The sequence below is a fragment of the Erythrolamprus reginae genome, chromosome 5 (genome assembly GCF_031021105.1).
Source record: "Erythrolamprus reginae isolate rEryReg1 chromosome 5, rEryReg1.hap1, whole genome shotgun sequence".
NCBI lineage: Eukaryota > Metazoa > Chordata > Lepidosauria > Squamata > Dipsadidae > Erythrolamprus > Erythrolamprus reginae.
In genome coordinates, this window is record NC_091954.1 from 71350507 (window position 1) to 71366999 (window position 16493).

At 41.7% G+C, this 16493-nt stretch overlaps 1 protein-coding gene across 1 annotated transcript in view; it reads right to left on the minus strand.

The window, feature by feature from the left end:
- Nucleotides 1–645: 645 nt before the first annotated feature.
- Nucleotides 646–16493, minus strand: part of EFHD1 (EF-hand domain family member D1) — a 54188-nt gene continuing 38340 nt past the window's right edge. The window contains exons 3-4 of the mRNA XM_070753060.1: nt 4135–4269; nt 646–3086 (exon numbers count right to left, since the gene is read on the minus strand). Of these exons, the coding sequence (XP_070609161.1) occupies nt 2952–3086; nt 4135–4269 (270 nt within the window). The 3' untranslated portion in view covers nt 646–2951. The remainder of the gene's footprint in view (nt 3087–4134; nt 4270–16493) is intronic.

A 16493-nucleotide genomic window follows, 5' to 3' on the forward strand; every position in this document is an offset into this window, starting at 1 on the left:
AGAGAATTCTGGGAGTTGAGCCAATCATTCTAGTTCAGAGAATTGTGGACTTCAACTCCCAGGATTCCTGAGCCAATCATTCTAGTTCAGAGAATTCTGGGAGTTGAAGTCCACAAGTCATAGAAGAGCCAACGTTCCCTACCCCTGGCTTAGAGGGAACTATGGCTGTGGCCAAGCATGCGGCTCATGCCTTGGATGGAAGGAGGAAGACACTAGTTGCCAGCACGCTTCTTGGTTGCTTCGTCATCTGCTTTGGAGATGCTGTGGCTCCTGTCACTCCATTCGCGCAATGGCTCATCCCGGAAACCGAGTACTGGATGAGCCTAACGATCTGTCTCTATCTGTGCCTGGACCAGATTCAAGAGCTGTCTTTTAGGATCCGAACATTCAAGGAGCTGTCTTTTAGATCCAAACACATATTCTTGCCGCAACCTGCTTTTGCACATGGATGCAGAATGGCTGGGCAGGGGGCTGCTTTACAAACATGCACTAACTGTGTAAATGTTTTTAAATAATCAGAATAATGAGCATAGTACAGAACAAGATTTAAACAGTGGGCTCTTTTGTTGTTAATTTTGTTAATTAAAGTTTCAGCAAGAGAAAAATACAGCTTACAAAAAGAAAGAAGAATTTCATTTGCTCTAATTGTTTCTCCCATTCCATTTATTTATGGTACGGTATTTATGACAAATTTCTACATAAAATAATACAGTATTTGCAGTTCAAACTGAATGCAGAAATAATCCACTAGGTGGAGCTCAAAGAAAAGAAGTTTAAGCATCTTTCAATGAAATGTGTTATAATTTCCCATTTATATTTTGACAGACTATCTTCCTGTCTCCGTTTTCTCAAAGGCATTTTCAATAAACAAGGACCTATCACAGACTTTAAAAGAAAAAAATTCCAAAAACATAAACTCTTTGTTAGCTTTTTACAAAAGGATCTCTGAAGTTTTGATGCCTGTTACCTCTGAAGTAAACCAAATTAAGAAGGCTAGTTATAGACTCTTTCATTAAACAAAAGTTTCATCATGGTTGCACTAATACACACTCATTCAGATCATGTGAAAGCAACTTTATAAACTCTGGAAATACAGTAGTTGATGTTACAGTCAAATTCTAAATAGGAAAGCAAGTAAGAACAATTTAGTCCTGGGTTCATGAGTATTAAGAAGTAACCTTTCTAGGATTCATATCAGATATATTCATGTGATCATAGCAATAATTTAATGTGATTGACAAAACAACAGACTTAGTGGGTATTCCACAAAAGTTAGTTTTGATCTTGATAATAATTATTGGTTCATATTTTGCAGAGCATAAATGTAAACCCATTTTCCCTAAAGGAGGCAAACTTTACTTTGATACAGGATTTCAAATTTAGTCTCCACCATTTTTTAAAAATTTATTTACATATACAGTATAACACAACCCCCCCCCCCCCAAAATTTGTGATGTATAAAAACATTTATCATAAATATTTTAGCTACAACATGCAATTTTTATCAAATATAATCTGTGGATTTGCAAATAGAGTTTCAATTACTAGCAATTCTTTTACCCACTATGATATATTCAACAGGCTGTTTTTTATTATTATTTTGCACTCACAGTTTAGTATCACAGTATAAAAAGCTAAACGTGAAAACAAAGAAATAGAGACTATATTTGTTTGCAATCTGATGGCAAGATTAGTAAAGCAGCAAGCATTTTTCTTCTCTAGGTATGTAGACGTACACATGTGGAAATTCTGTATACAACAGAAGCTTGTTGAACTATATTACAGGTTCTGCTTTGAAAACTAGTTGAAATCTAGTTTCTCTTGTTAACAAACTGTTGGAACTGGCAAATAATTTCACCATCTTATGAAAGTGGTAACTCTGCAAAAAGGAGTTTAATTCTTAATGAGGATCCATAAGTAGTATGAGGATTTCCAGAATGGAAAGCTAATGTGCCCTAAACTATACTGTTCCCTTAATTTCATAAGATAGAAATTTCGTTATTTGTTAAAAAAATATCTGAAATAAACAGAAAGGGGGAAAAAAGATTCTGGTCCCCATGCAAACCATATAAAAGAATGTGACCACCAAGTACAGAACTAAGGCAGAAGACTTAAGATCAGAACTGTTCTTGCTTTGCTACAGAGAAAAGAGGAAAAACTGAAGGTTGAAGGTTATATTCTTGATATGTATTCAGCACTCTTAAATAGCAGCTTGGATTCAGAAAAATACACTTGGAATTTCACTTGTGCAGTTTGGATTTCCTGTCTCCTCTTTCCCGCTGTAGCCTGTGGTGTCCCTTAAACATTTTCTCATGACCGTCATGGAAAAATTGAGAGGTATCTAAGTCTAACCTGGGGGTGAAATTGAATCGGCGGAATGAGAAAAAGTAACTGTCATTCAGATAAGAATATTTTTGGATTGCAGCAAAAATTCAAGAGCTAGAAATTTCCTTTATCTCATCCTCCCCAATACCACCATCAGCTTGGTTTTCTAATATACAGAGCACTTGGAATTAGAGCATTCCAGTTTATCTGAGAAGCAAGGTCTTGTTGTGAAAATAAAGTGGAGCCAAGCATTACATAGAAAGAAATTCTGAAGAATATTTTATAACTATTGAAGCAGGATTGCTTAGATTGACAAAAAAAAGAAATTACCAGTATTTGGTTTATTTATAAGGGGTTTCAGCATCTGCCAATTAGGACATTTAATTCTTCTAAGCAATTATTATTAGAGTATGAGGTCTATTGGAATTACATCTAGCATTTTGCAATTTCTGAATGCTACCATTGGTGGCACATCCTCCAGCACCTAAATTGGAGCTTCAAAGTAAAAGAAAACAAAAGAAAGAAAGAAAGAAAAAGAGGCATCATATCACTTCTGTTTCCATTTAGGTCAATGTCTAATCACAGACAAAGCTTGTACACCAATTTCTGGTGACAGATTGTTTCCACTACGGATTAAATGCCGACTTGAGTTCTTGGAAGGCTGCTCTGCGGTGCTGTCTTTTCTCTTCCTCGCGTTTTCGCTCATCTTGTTCTGCTTTAATTTCTGCTTCAAACTTGCTTGCTGAAGACAAAGCTTGAACCTAAAATCCAGGTATAAAGTGGTAATATTGTTATTATTATTTCTTCATTTATTTATTTATTTTGTCCAATGCACAACGAGGGTTTTAGTGGGTATATATCTATATACACATAGTAAAATACATGATGAAGGTTATAGAGGAGATACTCATAGTAAAATATATCTAAGAAATAATAGAAAAGAAGGTATAGTAATAGAACATATCAATGAAAGAATAGAAGAAGAGATATAGCAATAGAAGAAAGGTATAGGAGATATAGGAGAGCAAATTCTAATTTGCTTTTAGTATTGAATTTTATTGTATATTTTCATGATTGTTGTTAGCCGCCCCGAGTTTTCGGAGAGGGGCGGCATATAAATCCAATAAAACTTGAAACTTAAACTTGAAACTTGAATAGGACAGGGGACGGAAGGCACTCTAGTGCACTTGTACTCGCCCCTTACTGACCTCTTAGGAATCTGGATAGGTCAACCGTAGATAATCTAAGGGTCAAGTGTTGGGGGTTTGGGGATGACACTATGGAGTCTGGTAATGAGTTCCGCGCTTCGACAACTTGGCTGCTGAAGTCATATTTTTTACGGTCAAGTTTGGAGCGTTTAATATTAAGTTTAAATCTATTGTGTGCTCTTGTGTTGTTGTGGTTGAAGCTGAAGTAGTCGCCGACAGACAGGACGTTGCAGCAGATGATCTTGTGGGCAATACTTAGATCTTGTTTAAGGCGTCTCAGTTCTAAACTTTCCAGGCCCGGGATTGAAAGTCTAGTCTCATAGGGTATTCTATTTCGAGTGGAGGAGTGAAGGGCTCTTACAATTGTAAAACACACTGTATTCAGTGGGGCTTCTCTCATTATAGAGGTACACACAGCTTGTGCAGAGGAAAAAAAATCACTTCATTTGTGAGTAGCATTACAATGGCCAAATTCCAGGGTCAAGATACATATTTGATTTGATTTAAATAACAAAAATTGTTCTGTGTCATTATTTTCTTCACATTTAACAATTTGCGGTAACTTTTGGAAAACTCTGAAACGCCTGACACATGTTTTTACCTTTGCTTCAAAAAAGTTTTTGGCTCCTTTTACTCCTTCAAGAGCCACATCGATTTCAGAAAGCTTTGCTAAAGCCATCAATCCACTGTCTTCTTCAAGTTCTCCAGCTGCAGCTTTGCGGAAAATCAGAAGAAACTAGGGAAAATAAGATAATGGAAATTTTATTTATTTATTTATTCATTCATTCATTCACTCACTTACTTATTTATTAGATTTGTATGCCGCCCCTCTCTGAAGACTCGGAGTGGCTCACAACAAGAAACAGTACAAATCCAATACATTAAAACAATTTAAAACCCTTAATATAAAAAACAACCATACATCTCATACAGACCATACATAAAGCGGAAACGGCCCAGGGGAATCAATTTCCCCATGCCTGACGACAGAGGTGGGTTTTGAGGGGTTTGCGAAAGGCAAGGAGGGTGGGGGCAGTCCTAATCTCCTGGGGAAGTTAATTCCAGAGGGTCGGGGCTGCCACAGAGAAGGCTCTTCCCCTGGGTCCTGCCAGACAACATTGTTTCGTCGACGGGACCTGGAGAAGGCCAACTCTGTGGGACCTAACCGGTCGCTGGGATTCGTGCGGCAAAAGGCGGTCCCGGAGATATTCTGGTCCGATGCCATGAAATTACTTAGAAAAAAAATAAATGAATAAAAATTAAACTCTAAATTTAAGATTGGAGATTCAAAATTCAAGCTCTGCATTTATTCCAAAAATGAATTTGTTTATGGCTCCAAGTAGATAAAGATTTGTGGCTAGATCATCCCCTATTTAAATGTTTATTTAAAAGCTCCCATAATTGTTGTGATTCAGCCTGAGGCTCCTCAGGGACCGGCTGGATCTCTGCCAGATCCATGCCCAGAGGAGGAGGACAGTGAACAGGAGGGGGAGGACCAGGCAGACAGGGGAGAGGAACGTCAGGAAGAGGAGGAGGGAGAGCAACCTGAGACCCCCGGGGGGGGGGGGGGCTCTCCCCAGCTAGTAGCCTGGATTCATTGGATGAAGACGCACAGGCTATAATAGACATGAGGCAGCGACGAGCAGCTCAAAGACGGGGCCAATTAGAAAGGTATTTCCATTCCTGAATTGGCAACAGCTGGGTTTGGGTGTGGTTCTCCTCAGCAGGGTTGAAAAGGCAGGCCCGCCCTTACAGTCTTGTGGAGAGTTATCAATTGGGAGTCCTGTGACCTTGCTTTGATCCTTGGCGTCTCTGATCTTGGCTTGTGGCCTAGAAGTCTGGAAGACTTGGGGGAGGCATGGGTTTTATTATCTCCAGCGTTGTTTTTGCCAGCAAGAATCCTGTTTTATTGCCTGGCCTTCGTGAAACCCCTGTGAAGCTTCATAGTGTTCCTGTCTGTAAGAACAGTTTTTGTTACCTGTGTTTGCTTTGAATTATATAAACTGCCTTTGCTTTTTACCAGTGTGTCTGGATACTCTTTTTGGTTGGTGTTGGCGTCTGGGGGGACCCAGACAGAACACATAATTATAGCAACTGTCGACATACACACACAGTGACACTACACTGGGGAAAATTAGCTTAACATTTTTCTGCAATGTTACTTCCCTTACTCCTCCCACTCAAAAGTTGGCAGCAGCAATTGGTATCTGTGAGCAACTACTTAGTACTTCAAGCAGCACCAAATAGCTGTGATCATATAGCCAACACCATAGAATAGTTCCCATTAATGCCTTCATGGCAACATTGCTCTAGGGCAGTGATGGCAAACCTTTTTTTCTTTGGGTGTCGAAAAAGCACGCATAAACACTATCATGCATGCACAAGTACCCACACCTATAATTCAATACCTGGAGAGGGTGAAAACAGAGGCCCTCTGGGAGGCCAGATATGGCCTGTTTCCCAAATTCTGGTGGGCCCAGTAGGCTTGTCTTTCACCCTCCCCAGGCTCCAAAGGCTTCATTGAAGCCCTCATCCCCCGGAGGCTCTCTGGAAGCCAAAAACACCCTCTCAGAGCCTCGGGGCGAGCCAAAAATCAGCTTGCCGGCACACACATTGCACTTTGGAGCTGAGCTAGGGCAACAGCTCGCATGCCAGCAGATATGGCTCCGTGTGCCATAAGTTCACCATCACTGCTCTAGGACATTGGGTTTTTTTTTAAAAAAAAGCCCCATTCTGCTGAAACATTGCCATTACAGTCTGATAAATCCACTAGGGCCTACTGACAGAGGAGGAGACCCATCAGATAAATGTTTTGTCCCAACTTCCCCACAAACAACTAAGAAGAGCATGTAATCTTACAGCTTCTCTAAAGAAGGCTATTAAAAATAAAAAAATTATGAGATTGGAACAAAGAATGCACTTTTTATCTCCCTTATTCCGATGAGAAACCCAAGACCAAAGAGAAGTTTAAAAGAAGACCAAAGATCCTATTAAATTTTAGAGATGTTTTATCCAAAGTTATTGCTTCTAGTTAGACTATATTCCAAATTTCAACATATCCATATACTCAATGGATTCAATGGTATTTCCATTTATGTTTTATCTCCTAAGGGTTTATAATTTGTCTCTACGTAGAGACAAATTATAAAACCTTAGCCGATAAAACACAAAATAATTTATCAAGTTCTATAGACAATTCTGGCTGCAACTTTTACTACATATAATTGATAGCACAGATTTCACTATTATTCTGTGCAGAATTCATATTTTTTCACTAGGGGACAGTAGAATCTAATGACACCAATAATGATACTTTTTAAATCAGGAAGTTAAGCATCTGGCAGAACTGTTTGTTCCCAAGCTTTCATTCTTTTTCCCAGTAGCTTACTAATATAGCATCTGAAATAAAATTTTTAAAACTCCCTAAATGCCCCAGGGATGGGTGGGAGAAGATTACAAAACTGCTAAACTGTTTCAGGCCATAGTTAGAATGGGTGTATTCATCCAACCATGTAGTACTATTTGCTAGGACAGTACTTAACAATTCCTCAGTGAGTCACATTCTCTGGCTCAAATTGCCTGTAAACGAAGACCTTGCCATGATGATGAAGTCATTACTCACTGCAATTCAGTACAGAGACTAAAGACAACTGTAGGATGGAGGGACTCAGCTAGCGCATCAAATCTCTAGATTTTTCCTAATATTATACAATCTACAGAAACTTTCATGCAGTGGGAAAAACAAACAATTACCGGTATTATTTTTATTTATTTATTAGATTTGTATGCCGCCCCTCTCCGCAGCTCACAACAACAATAAAACAATGTACAACAAAACTAATAATTTTAAAAACACTAAAAAACCCTTATTAAAAGCAAACATACACTCAAACATACCATGCATAAATTGTATAGGCCCGGGGGAGATGTCTCAATTCCCCCATGCCTAAGGGCAGAGGTGGGTTTTAAGGAGTTTACGAAAGGCAAGGAGGGTGGGGGCAGTTCTAATCTTGGGGGGGGAGCTGGTTCCAGAGGGTTGGGGCCGCCACAGAGAAGGCTCTTCCCCTGGGTCCCACCAAATGACATTGTTTAGTCGACAAGACCCAGAGAAGGCCAACTCTGTGGGACCTAACCGGTCGCTGGGATGTTTAAATAACATGGTTGAGAAAAAAGAGCCAGGGTGGTGCAGCAGGTAGAGTGCTGTACTGCAGGCCACTGAAGCTGACTGTAGATCTGTAGGTCAGCAGTTCAAATCTCATCACCAGCTCAAGGTTGACTCAGACTTCCATCCTTCTGAGGTGGGTAAAATGAGGACCTGGATTGTGGGGGCAATAGGCCGACGTTGTTATGAAGATCTTCTTTGTTGAGTTCAGATACTGAAGAGGCAGGAGACTGGCCGTGAGACTTCAGCTCTTTATTGGTTATACGGTAGTGAGCAAACACCAGCCCCTGCCTGCTTTTGCCAAGGGTTTAAATAGGGAGCCCTTTTGGGAAGGAGCCAGTCAGAATTTTCCTGTTCCACTTCCTTGTCATACCGAAGTGGAAACTTCCCAGCTTCTCAGGACATAACATTCTTCTTGGGAGGAAATTTGCAATTTAATCCCCTTGCGTATTTTGGAGGACTTGATGTGGTGTCTTATTTCTAGAGAAATCATGAGTCATCCTATCTTAATGTTGTGCCTTCTTCACTGGCTTGGTTAAGTTACAGTACCATCCACCATTCATGAGCTCTCTGAAAATTAAATTTGCATAACATGTCTGTATTGGCAATATCTATCCTGCCTCTATAGCAACTGTTCAACCTTACTGCCAAATGGTAATGCCTTAATTCCAATTGCGCAATAATGGAAAGCCATTAACTGAGTCATAACCCCACCTCTTTCTCTCTCCCTCCCTCTCTCTCTCTCTCTCACACACATGCACACAACATTTTTTCTGTATGATAAAAATATACAAAATTAATATATTAAGAGGGTGCCTGATAAATGCCTAGATGGCTAAACTATCAGTTAAAATCTGGTATTTCTCAAGACATTAAATGGTGATCAGTAGAATGAATGCATCATCAATAAAATGGGAGAGACTCTGTAGTCTTGCTAGATCAGTCCCCCAATCCGTGGACCTGCACCAGTCCGCACTACGTCGCCTTAAACACAATCTAAGCATAGCCCATAAAATCATATGCTACGTCCTTCCTATCAACGACTACTTCAGCTTCGACCACAACAACACGCGAGCACACAACAGATACAAACTTACTGTAAACCGCTCCAAACTCGACTCAGGAAATATGACTTCAGTAACCGAGTAGTTGATGCATGGAATTCACTACCAGACTCTGTAGTATCATCGCCCAACCCCCAAAACTTTACCCTTAGACCATCTACTGTTGACCTCTCCCAATTCCTAAGAGGTCAGTAAGGGGAGTTCCTTAAGTGCACCAGCGTGCCTTCTGTCCCCTGTCCTAGTCTTTCTCTATATTTTTTACTAATATCATGTGTATGAATATTATTATATCTAATGTTTCGTTCTATTTTTTTACTAGTATCATGTGTATGAATATTATTTATTTATTTGTTTGTTTGTTTATTTAGTTATTTATTTATTTTGTCCAATACACAATAATATACAATGAAGCTTATATAGTAGAGAAGATATAGGAGATATAGGAGAAACTATAGGACAGGGGACGGAAGGCAGTCTAATGCGCTTATGTACGCCCTTTACTGACCTCTTAGGAATCTGGAGAGGTCAACCGTGGATAGTCTAAGGGAAAAGTGTTGGGGGTTAGGGGATGATACTATGTAATGAGTTCCACGCTTCAACAACTCGATCACTAAAGTCGTATGTTTTACAATCAAGTTTGGAGCGGTTAATATTAAGCTTGAATCTGTTGTGTGCCCTTGTGTTGATGTGGTTGAAGCTGAAGTAGTCTTTGATAGGCAGGGCATTGCAGCATATGATCTTGTGGGCAATAGTTAGATCATGTTTTCTAAGCTTTCAAGACCCAGGATTTTAAGTCTAACTTCGTAGGGAATTCTGTTTTGGGTAGAGGAGTGAAGGGCTCTTCTGGTGAAGTATCTTTGGACATTATATCTAATGTTTGTTTATTTATTTATTTATTTATTTATTTTATTTTATTTTATTTTATTATTTAGATTTGTATGCCGCCCCTCTCCGCAGACTCGGTTATATTATATTATATTATATCTATTACAATTACATTATATCTAATGTAAACATTATATCTAATGTTTCTTTCTATTTTTTTTACTAGTATGATGTATATGACTATTAACAGTTTTTTCCCGAACACCATCACTCTACTAAACAAATAATTCCCTCAACACTGTCAGACTTTCTACTAAATCTGCACTTCTATTCTACTAGCTTTTCTCATCATTCCTATCACCCATTTCCTCCCATGTTGACTGTATGACTGTAACTTGTTGCGTATATCCTAAGATTTTTATTAATATTGCTTCTTCATTGCTTATTTGACCCCTATGACAATCATTAAGTGTTGTACCACATGATTCTTGACAAATGTATATTTTATTTTACGTACGCTGAGAGCATATGCACCAAGACAAATTCCTTGTGTGTCCAATCACACTTGGCCAATAAAAATTCTATTCTATTCTATTCTATATGTATTTGACAAAACAAATAAACAAACAAAAAACAAACAAATAAACAAAGCCCCATCCATGAGATGCAGGCAGCATATGAAACCACATCCCCTTCAGTCAGCAGAAAAACCTCTCTCTGTGGAACCAGCCACTGTTGCCCAAAAGGTTGGGGACCGCTTTGCTAGATACTTCCCCGCAATGACAATATGCAGGGTAGCAGGTTTCCTTTGATCGTAGGTTTGATTTATTTTTATTTTTTTAAAGAGAGCTCAGCCTGCCTCAAAACAAGCTTATCAAACAGCCAATCTCCCACCTTTCATGCAACTCTGGCAGTTAGGCTTCTGGGAAAGCTTGTTTCTGCTGCGGAACCTGGCAGCTGATTGTCCGAGCTGCCCAATGCAGCCTCCTCTTGCCTTACTGACAACTCACCTAATCCATCAGATGACAGGTTGTATTAATAGTAAGTTTTATAGTCTTTTAAAACTGGAGTTTCTTTCTGGAGGATTAAAAAAAAAATAGAGCAGAGGAAATTGCCCAGAGCCAAAGTAAAGTGTGTCAGAATATACTCACCATTATACTGTCATGGATCACTGCTGGCTTAATGGACAAAAAACTATTTTACATCAGAGCAGCTAAAGATGATTTTCGACTGTTTCGTTCATGGGCTGGAATGTGATCAAGGCAAAGTCAAGGGAACTTGGCAGATAGTCTAGTGGTTAAGGCACTACATCTGTCTTAAGCATGAAACCCAGATGGGTGAATTTGGGTCAACACTTTCAGTCCAATCCACCTCACAGGGTTGTTGTTGTGGGAAAAATAGAAGGATGTAGGAGTATTACATAATGTATGCTTGCAACCTTGAGGATACTATCATTACTAAGATCAAGGTGGCTGAGCTGGGAAGGTAATTTCTAGCAATTGTACACACCTGGAATTCTGGTGTGGTATCAATACAGACGTTTGAAGAGAGGGAATTTTGAAGTTAATGGCTGACAACTATATAGCTACTGAATCATCTCAACCCTTGTTTCAGATTTTTATCTTCTTAGCATGATAAAGATGTTCTTGACTAAGGGAGTTGATTTACTGCCAGAGCTGCGATGACAAGCCCATGGAAATAGAACAATATGATTTATTTCTTGATATAATGAGGTCAAGAAACTGCCTTTTGTAATAAAACTAATTATAGAATTGACTTGGAATTTTAAACATTTAGGCCAGCTTCTGAAACGCTTTGCTGAAGAACAGAATACATAGCTGGCCAAATTAAAGCAATTTTGCTAGTTCCTTAATCTAAATCATGTTCATTATTCCTGAATTGATGCATTTTCTCCAATTCATTGGTCTAATTCATGAATAAATAGAACTTCAACGCAAGGAAGCTGATACAAATATAAAGTTTAGCATCTTACCGATGATGCCAATCTTGTATCAATAACAATTCATTAACTGAAAAATGGTACAGAATTTAACTGAGAAAGCATCCCGATTATATTACATAAGTCCTTGACAATAAGGACTTGCGTAGTGACTTTCAACGTTATGGTGGACTCCCCAAAAGCTACTTACACCCAGTTCCAAAGATATAGCTGTTGTAGGCTGCATGAAGTCGTTCACCCTTGAATTGCAGGGATGATATATAGTGTCCCCCCCATCTCCCTCCCTCATTGGGTTTCGGTAGATTTGGGGCCTGCTTCACCATTGGGCCCCCAGCCTCCTTCCTCATTTGCCTTTCAAAGAGATGGGGGGTGACCCTATATAGAATCCCTGCATGGATTAGGGAAGGGGGGCAGGACACTCTGTTCCTGGGTCATGTGATGCATTTCCAGAAGTGGCCACCATTCTTAGTATAGCCTCATTGAATTCTGGCTGCTCTGAAAATGGCGGTTACTTTCAAGATCTCACTACATGGCCCAGGAACGAAGCAGCCTGCACTCTTTCCTTAACCCAAGCTCCAGAGATCTTTGAAACGTAAATGCATAATTAGTGACATGGGACCTCTACCTCTGAAGAACGTTTGGAGACTGCAATTGGTCCCAAACGCAGCTGCGCAAGCTGTCAAGGGCCTTCCCAGATATGCCCATGTTTCGCCATCACTCCGCGAGTGCATTGTTTGCCAACTAGTCTCCGGACGTGTTGGCGTTGACCTTTAAAGCCCTACATGGCTTACGACCTGATTACCTATGGGACCGTCTTTTGCCTCATGTATCCCATTGACCGGTTAGGGCCCACAGGGTCAGCCTTCTCCAGGTCCCATCAGCCAAACAATGCCGGCTGGCAGGCCCTGGGGAAGAGCCTTCTCTGTGGTTGCCCCTGCCTTCTGGAATCAACTCCCCCCAGAGATCTGTATTATTCCCACTCTCCCGCCCTTCCGGAAGAGCTTAAAAACACATCTATGCTGGCAGGCGTGGGGCTGCTGAACTTGGTTACTTTGTGCCAGTATTGACTGACTGTTGGAGATATGACAGAGTTGCATGACGTGGGCTGTCTGTGATATGTTTAAGTTAAGGAGGTTTTTTATATGGATGTTTGATAGTGTTGTTTTATTTAATTTTAATTTCTTGCATTGTTACGTATCAATGTGTTGTAAGCCACCCTGAGTCTTAGGAGAAGGGCGGCCTAGAAAACAAACAAATAAACAAGTATGTCTGTATGTATGTATGTATGTATGTATGTAGAAGGAGGGAAGGAAGGAAGGAAGGAAGGAAGGAAGGAAGGAAAGAAAGAAAGAAAGAAAGAAAGAAAGAAAGAAAGAAAGAAAGAAAGAAAGAAAGAAAGAAAGAAAGAAAGAAAGAAAGAAAGAAAGAAAGAGAAGGGTGTGGAGCTTGCTGGGAAGGGAAGCAGACACAAGGCCTGGAGGGACCCTGAGGAGCAGGAAATGGAGCATAGGGTGCCTCAGGGGTAGAAGACCTGGCATAAATCAACATTAACACCTTCATATAACACCTTCACAAGAAAGCTTCCTTATACTGTATACCATATTTTCCGGTGTATAAGACGACTTTTTAACCCCTGAAAATCTTTTCCAAAGTGGGGGGTCGTCTTATAGGCCGGATACTGCGCCCATTCCACAGCCGCGGGCGGGAGGAGGCCGGGAGCGGGATTGGGGGGGGAGCGGACCCGCGCTCACTTTCGGCTCCGGGGACTGCGGGTGGCTATGGCGCCGAAAGGAAAAAGCGCTGCTGTTGCTGCTGTCGCTGCCGCCTGAGGCGGCGGCACTCGAATCTGGCGTGGTGGAAAATCTGGAGGCAGGCAAAGATTTTCCACCACGCCAGATTCGAGTGCCGCCGCCTCAGGCGGCAGCGACAGCAGCAACAGCAGCAACAGCAGCGCGTTGATGAAGCCGGCGAGGGAGCTCCGGAATCGGTTGGTGCTCGCCCGACGCCTTGTTTTTTTATTTCCCCTTTTGGTTTCTCTTCACAGGCGGGAGTTCGGGAGGCAAGGGAGCGCTCGAGGAGACAGCGTCTTGCGGCATCGCTCAGCAACTTCTTTTTCCTTTCGGCGCCATAGCCATCCGCAGTCCCCGGAGCCGAAAGTGAGCGCGGGTCCGCTCCGCCCGCCCAGTTTGCAAGCGGCAGAGATCCCGGAGCGAGGCTTCCATTCAGGACGGGGGCAGGAGGGAGGGAGGGAAGGGAAACGCAGCCCTTTGCCTCAACCCGCCGGCTCCGGGGACTGCGGGTGGCTATGGCGCCGAAAGGAAAAAGAAGTTGCTGAGCGTCCCTTCGTCGTAAACCCGACGGGAGGCGATGCCACAAGACGCTGTCTCCTCGAGCGCTCCCTTGCCAAAGGGGGAAATAAAAAAACAAGGCGTCGGGCGAGCACCAACCGATTCCGGAGCTCCCTCGCCGGCTTTGCTGGGGTGGAGCGCCACTCCCGGCGGCAGGAACTGCGGGGGGTAGCCGGCATAACGAGCCCTTGCTGCAGCTATCCGCCGCTTCTTTCTTCTCCGCCTTGCCTCTGCTACTCCCGCCGCCGCCTTTGCCTCTTGCCCGGCGGGGAGAGCAAAGGCGGCGGCGGGAGTAGCGGAGGCGAGGCGTTCCTGCCGCCGGGAAGCAGCCCCTTTACATTAGCGGTGGCTGCAACGGCACTGGCGATGCGGCCGCTAGCTGCTCCGAGCGGTGTGGGGGCTGCTTCCCATCCTCCTGCCAGCTTGCTCAGAAGGAAACCTTCTGAGAAGGAGGATGGGAAGCAGCCCCTTTACTGTCAGCTCGGGACCGGACTGTGAGAGGGGTGGGCGTTCCCACAGCGCTCGGAGCGGCTAGCGGCCGGATCGCCAGCGCCACTGTAGCCACCGTTGTGGGAGGAGCCTCAGAAAGAAAATAAGAGAGAACAAGAGAGAGGGAGAGAGGTGATTCTTGAAGCATATGGTAAAAAGCACCCAAATAATAAGAAACACCCCCCCAGCCCACACCTGTGTTTGAAAAGAATAAAAGAGAAAAAAACCCCAGCCCTCAACTGGTTTTGGAAATGGTTCGAGTGTGTATACACACACACACACACACACGTAAGGGGGGGGGAGAGACAGGGATGGAAAAAGAGGAGAAGTGAGAGGGAGAAGGAATGAGGGAAAAAGGGAGGAAGAGAGAGAAATGAGAAACATGAGAGAGAAAAGGGGGAAAGACAGGAGAAGAACCCAGAAATGAGACAGTGGTATAAATTTGAGGAGGGATGATTGATGATTGACTGTATTTATAAGGGGATGTTACATGGGATTGTATATATGAGGGGGTTATTTATGTGTGTGTGTGTGTGTGTGTGTGTGTGTGTGTGTGTGTGTGTGTATGTATGTATGTATGTATGTATGTATGTATGTATGTATTTATTTATTAGATTTGTGTAATTTTGGTTGGTGATGTGCCCCAGGATTTTGTAAATGTAAAAAATGTGCTGCGGCTCAAAAAAGGTTGGAAATCACTGCTCTAGCAGGTGGTAAATCAGCACTCCTTTTAACTGACAAGGGACCCATTTCCCAGACTTTGATAATTTCCCCAGGTATTTTTGTACCTACTTGACCAACATTATTAGTGGTTGCAAAATTGAATGTTAAACTGGATGCATTTATTTCTGCCTGTTTGTATTTGTTCTTATGTTTAACCATTGAAAATGTACTTTTCCTCCAAAAAGAATCATCTTTCCATATTTCTTAGGCAACATTTTAAAATAACTTTAAAAGCTGAGGTCATATTATTCACCCTGCTCTGTATCATAGCACACTGCACAGTACTGAAAATTGGCAGGGTCACTAATTAAACCCGACAAGTTAAAATCTGTTTAAGTGACATTGCAAGAGGATAAAGACAGAAAGTGCGGAAAGAGGAAAAAATGGATGGGCTGTTTGGATTGCCATATCATGATATCACATACAGATTCTCATTCCATAATAGATTCTCACATAGGTGTCAGCATGCTGCATGTTAGACTGAAAGATACCTGCAGAATAGATGGTAGGAGAAAGAAAAATAGCCAGGTTCACCTTTTTGTGTTGACAAATTATGATGAGTTATAATAATAAACTTAATTGTGGTGAGGAGAAATATGAGAGGCAGACAAGACAGATAGACAGAGACATATGGAGAGATAGACAGAAGAGTGTTCCCACTTGGCTCTCTCTCTCTAAATAATTCATTCATAATTTTAACAATAAGATCTTCATCATTAGTAATTAAAATATTGTGTTATCATGTTCAGAAATGATTTTTTTCTCAATGCAAGTACATCATAGACCTAGACTCAGTCAGGTCTATGATGTACAGAAGAGGGGTAGTCTTATACGGCGAGTACTGTATATCTCAAATTCTATATTTTAACTGGAAAAGTTAGGGGGTCGTCTTATACGCCCAGTCGTCTTATACGCCGGAAAATACGGTATTTATTATTAACAAGAAGCTCTTCAAATTCAATGACACTCTAGTTCACGGAATACAAATGTAGCCCAGTATGTGTTGTACATACTCCTGGTCAGTTGGAGGATGATAAAGAAATTCAGAACTCTGATACAGATAGTGTTTATGAATTAGTGGTGGGCCCGGGGTTACAGGTAGTAGAACAGGTGGGAGGCCGGCCACAGGATGTAGCTATGAGTCCAGAATCTAGCGAGGAGGAATCAGACGTTCGCTGGGTCAATCCTAAATTCAGAAGGGTCCAAAAACGTAAAGAACAGGTGTTTGGAAGAAGATATTAAGGGGAGGAATGGGTTAAATACTGTAGTGATGTATTTGGTACATCAGGGGGTCAGTGGGGGAGAAGGGTGGAGTTTCAATGTTGCAGGGCGAAAATGAAAGGTTTCCGTTCAGCTCCCAAGCAAGCAAAGGCATTCTGTGTTATTTTA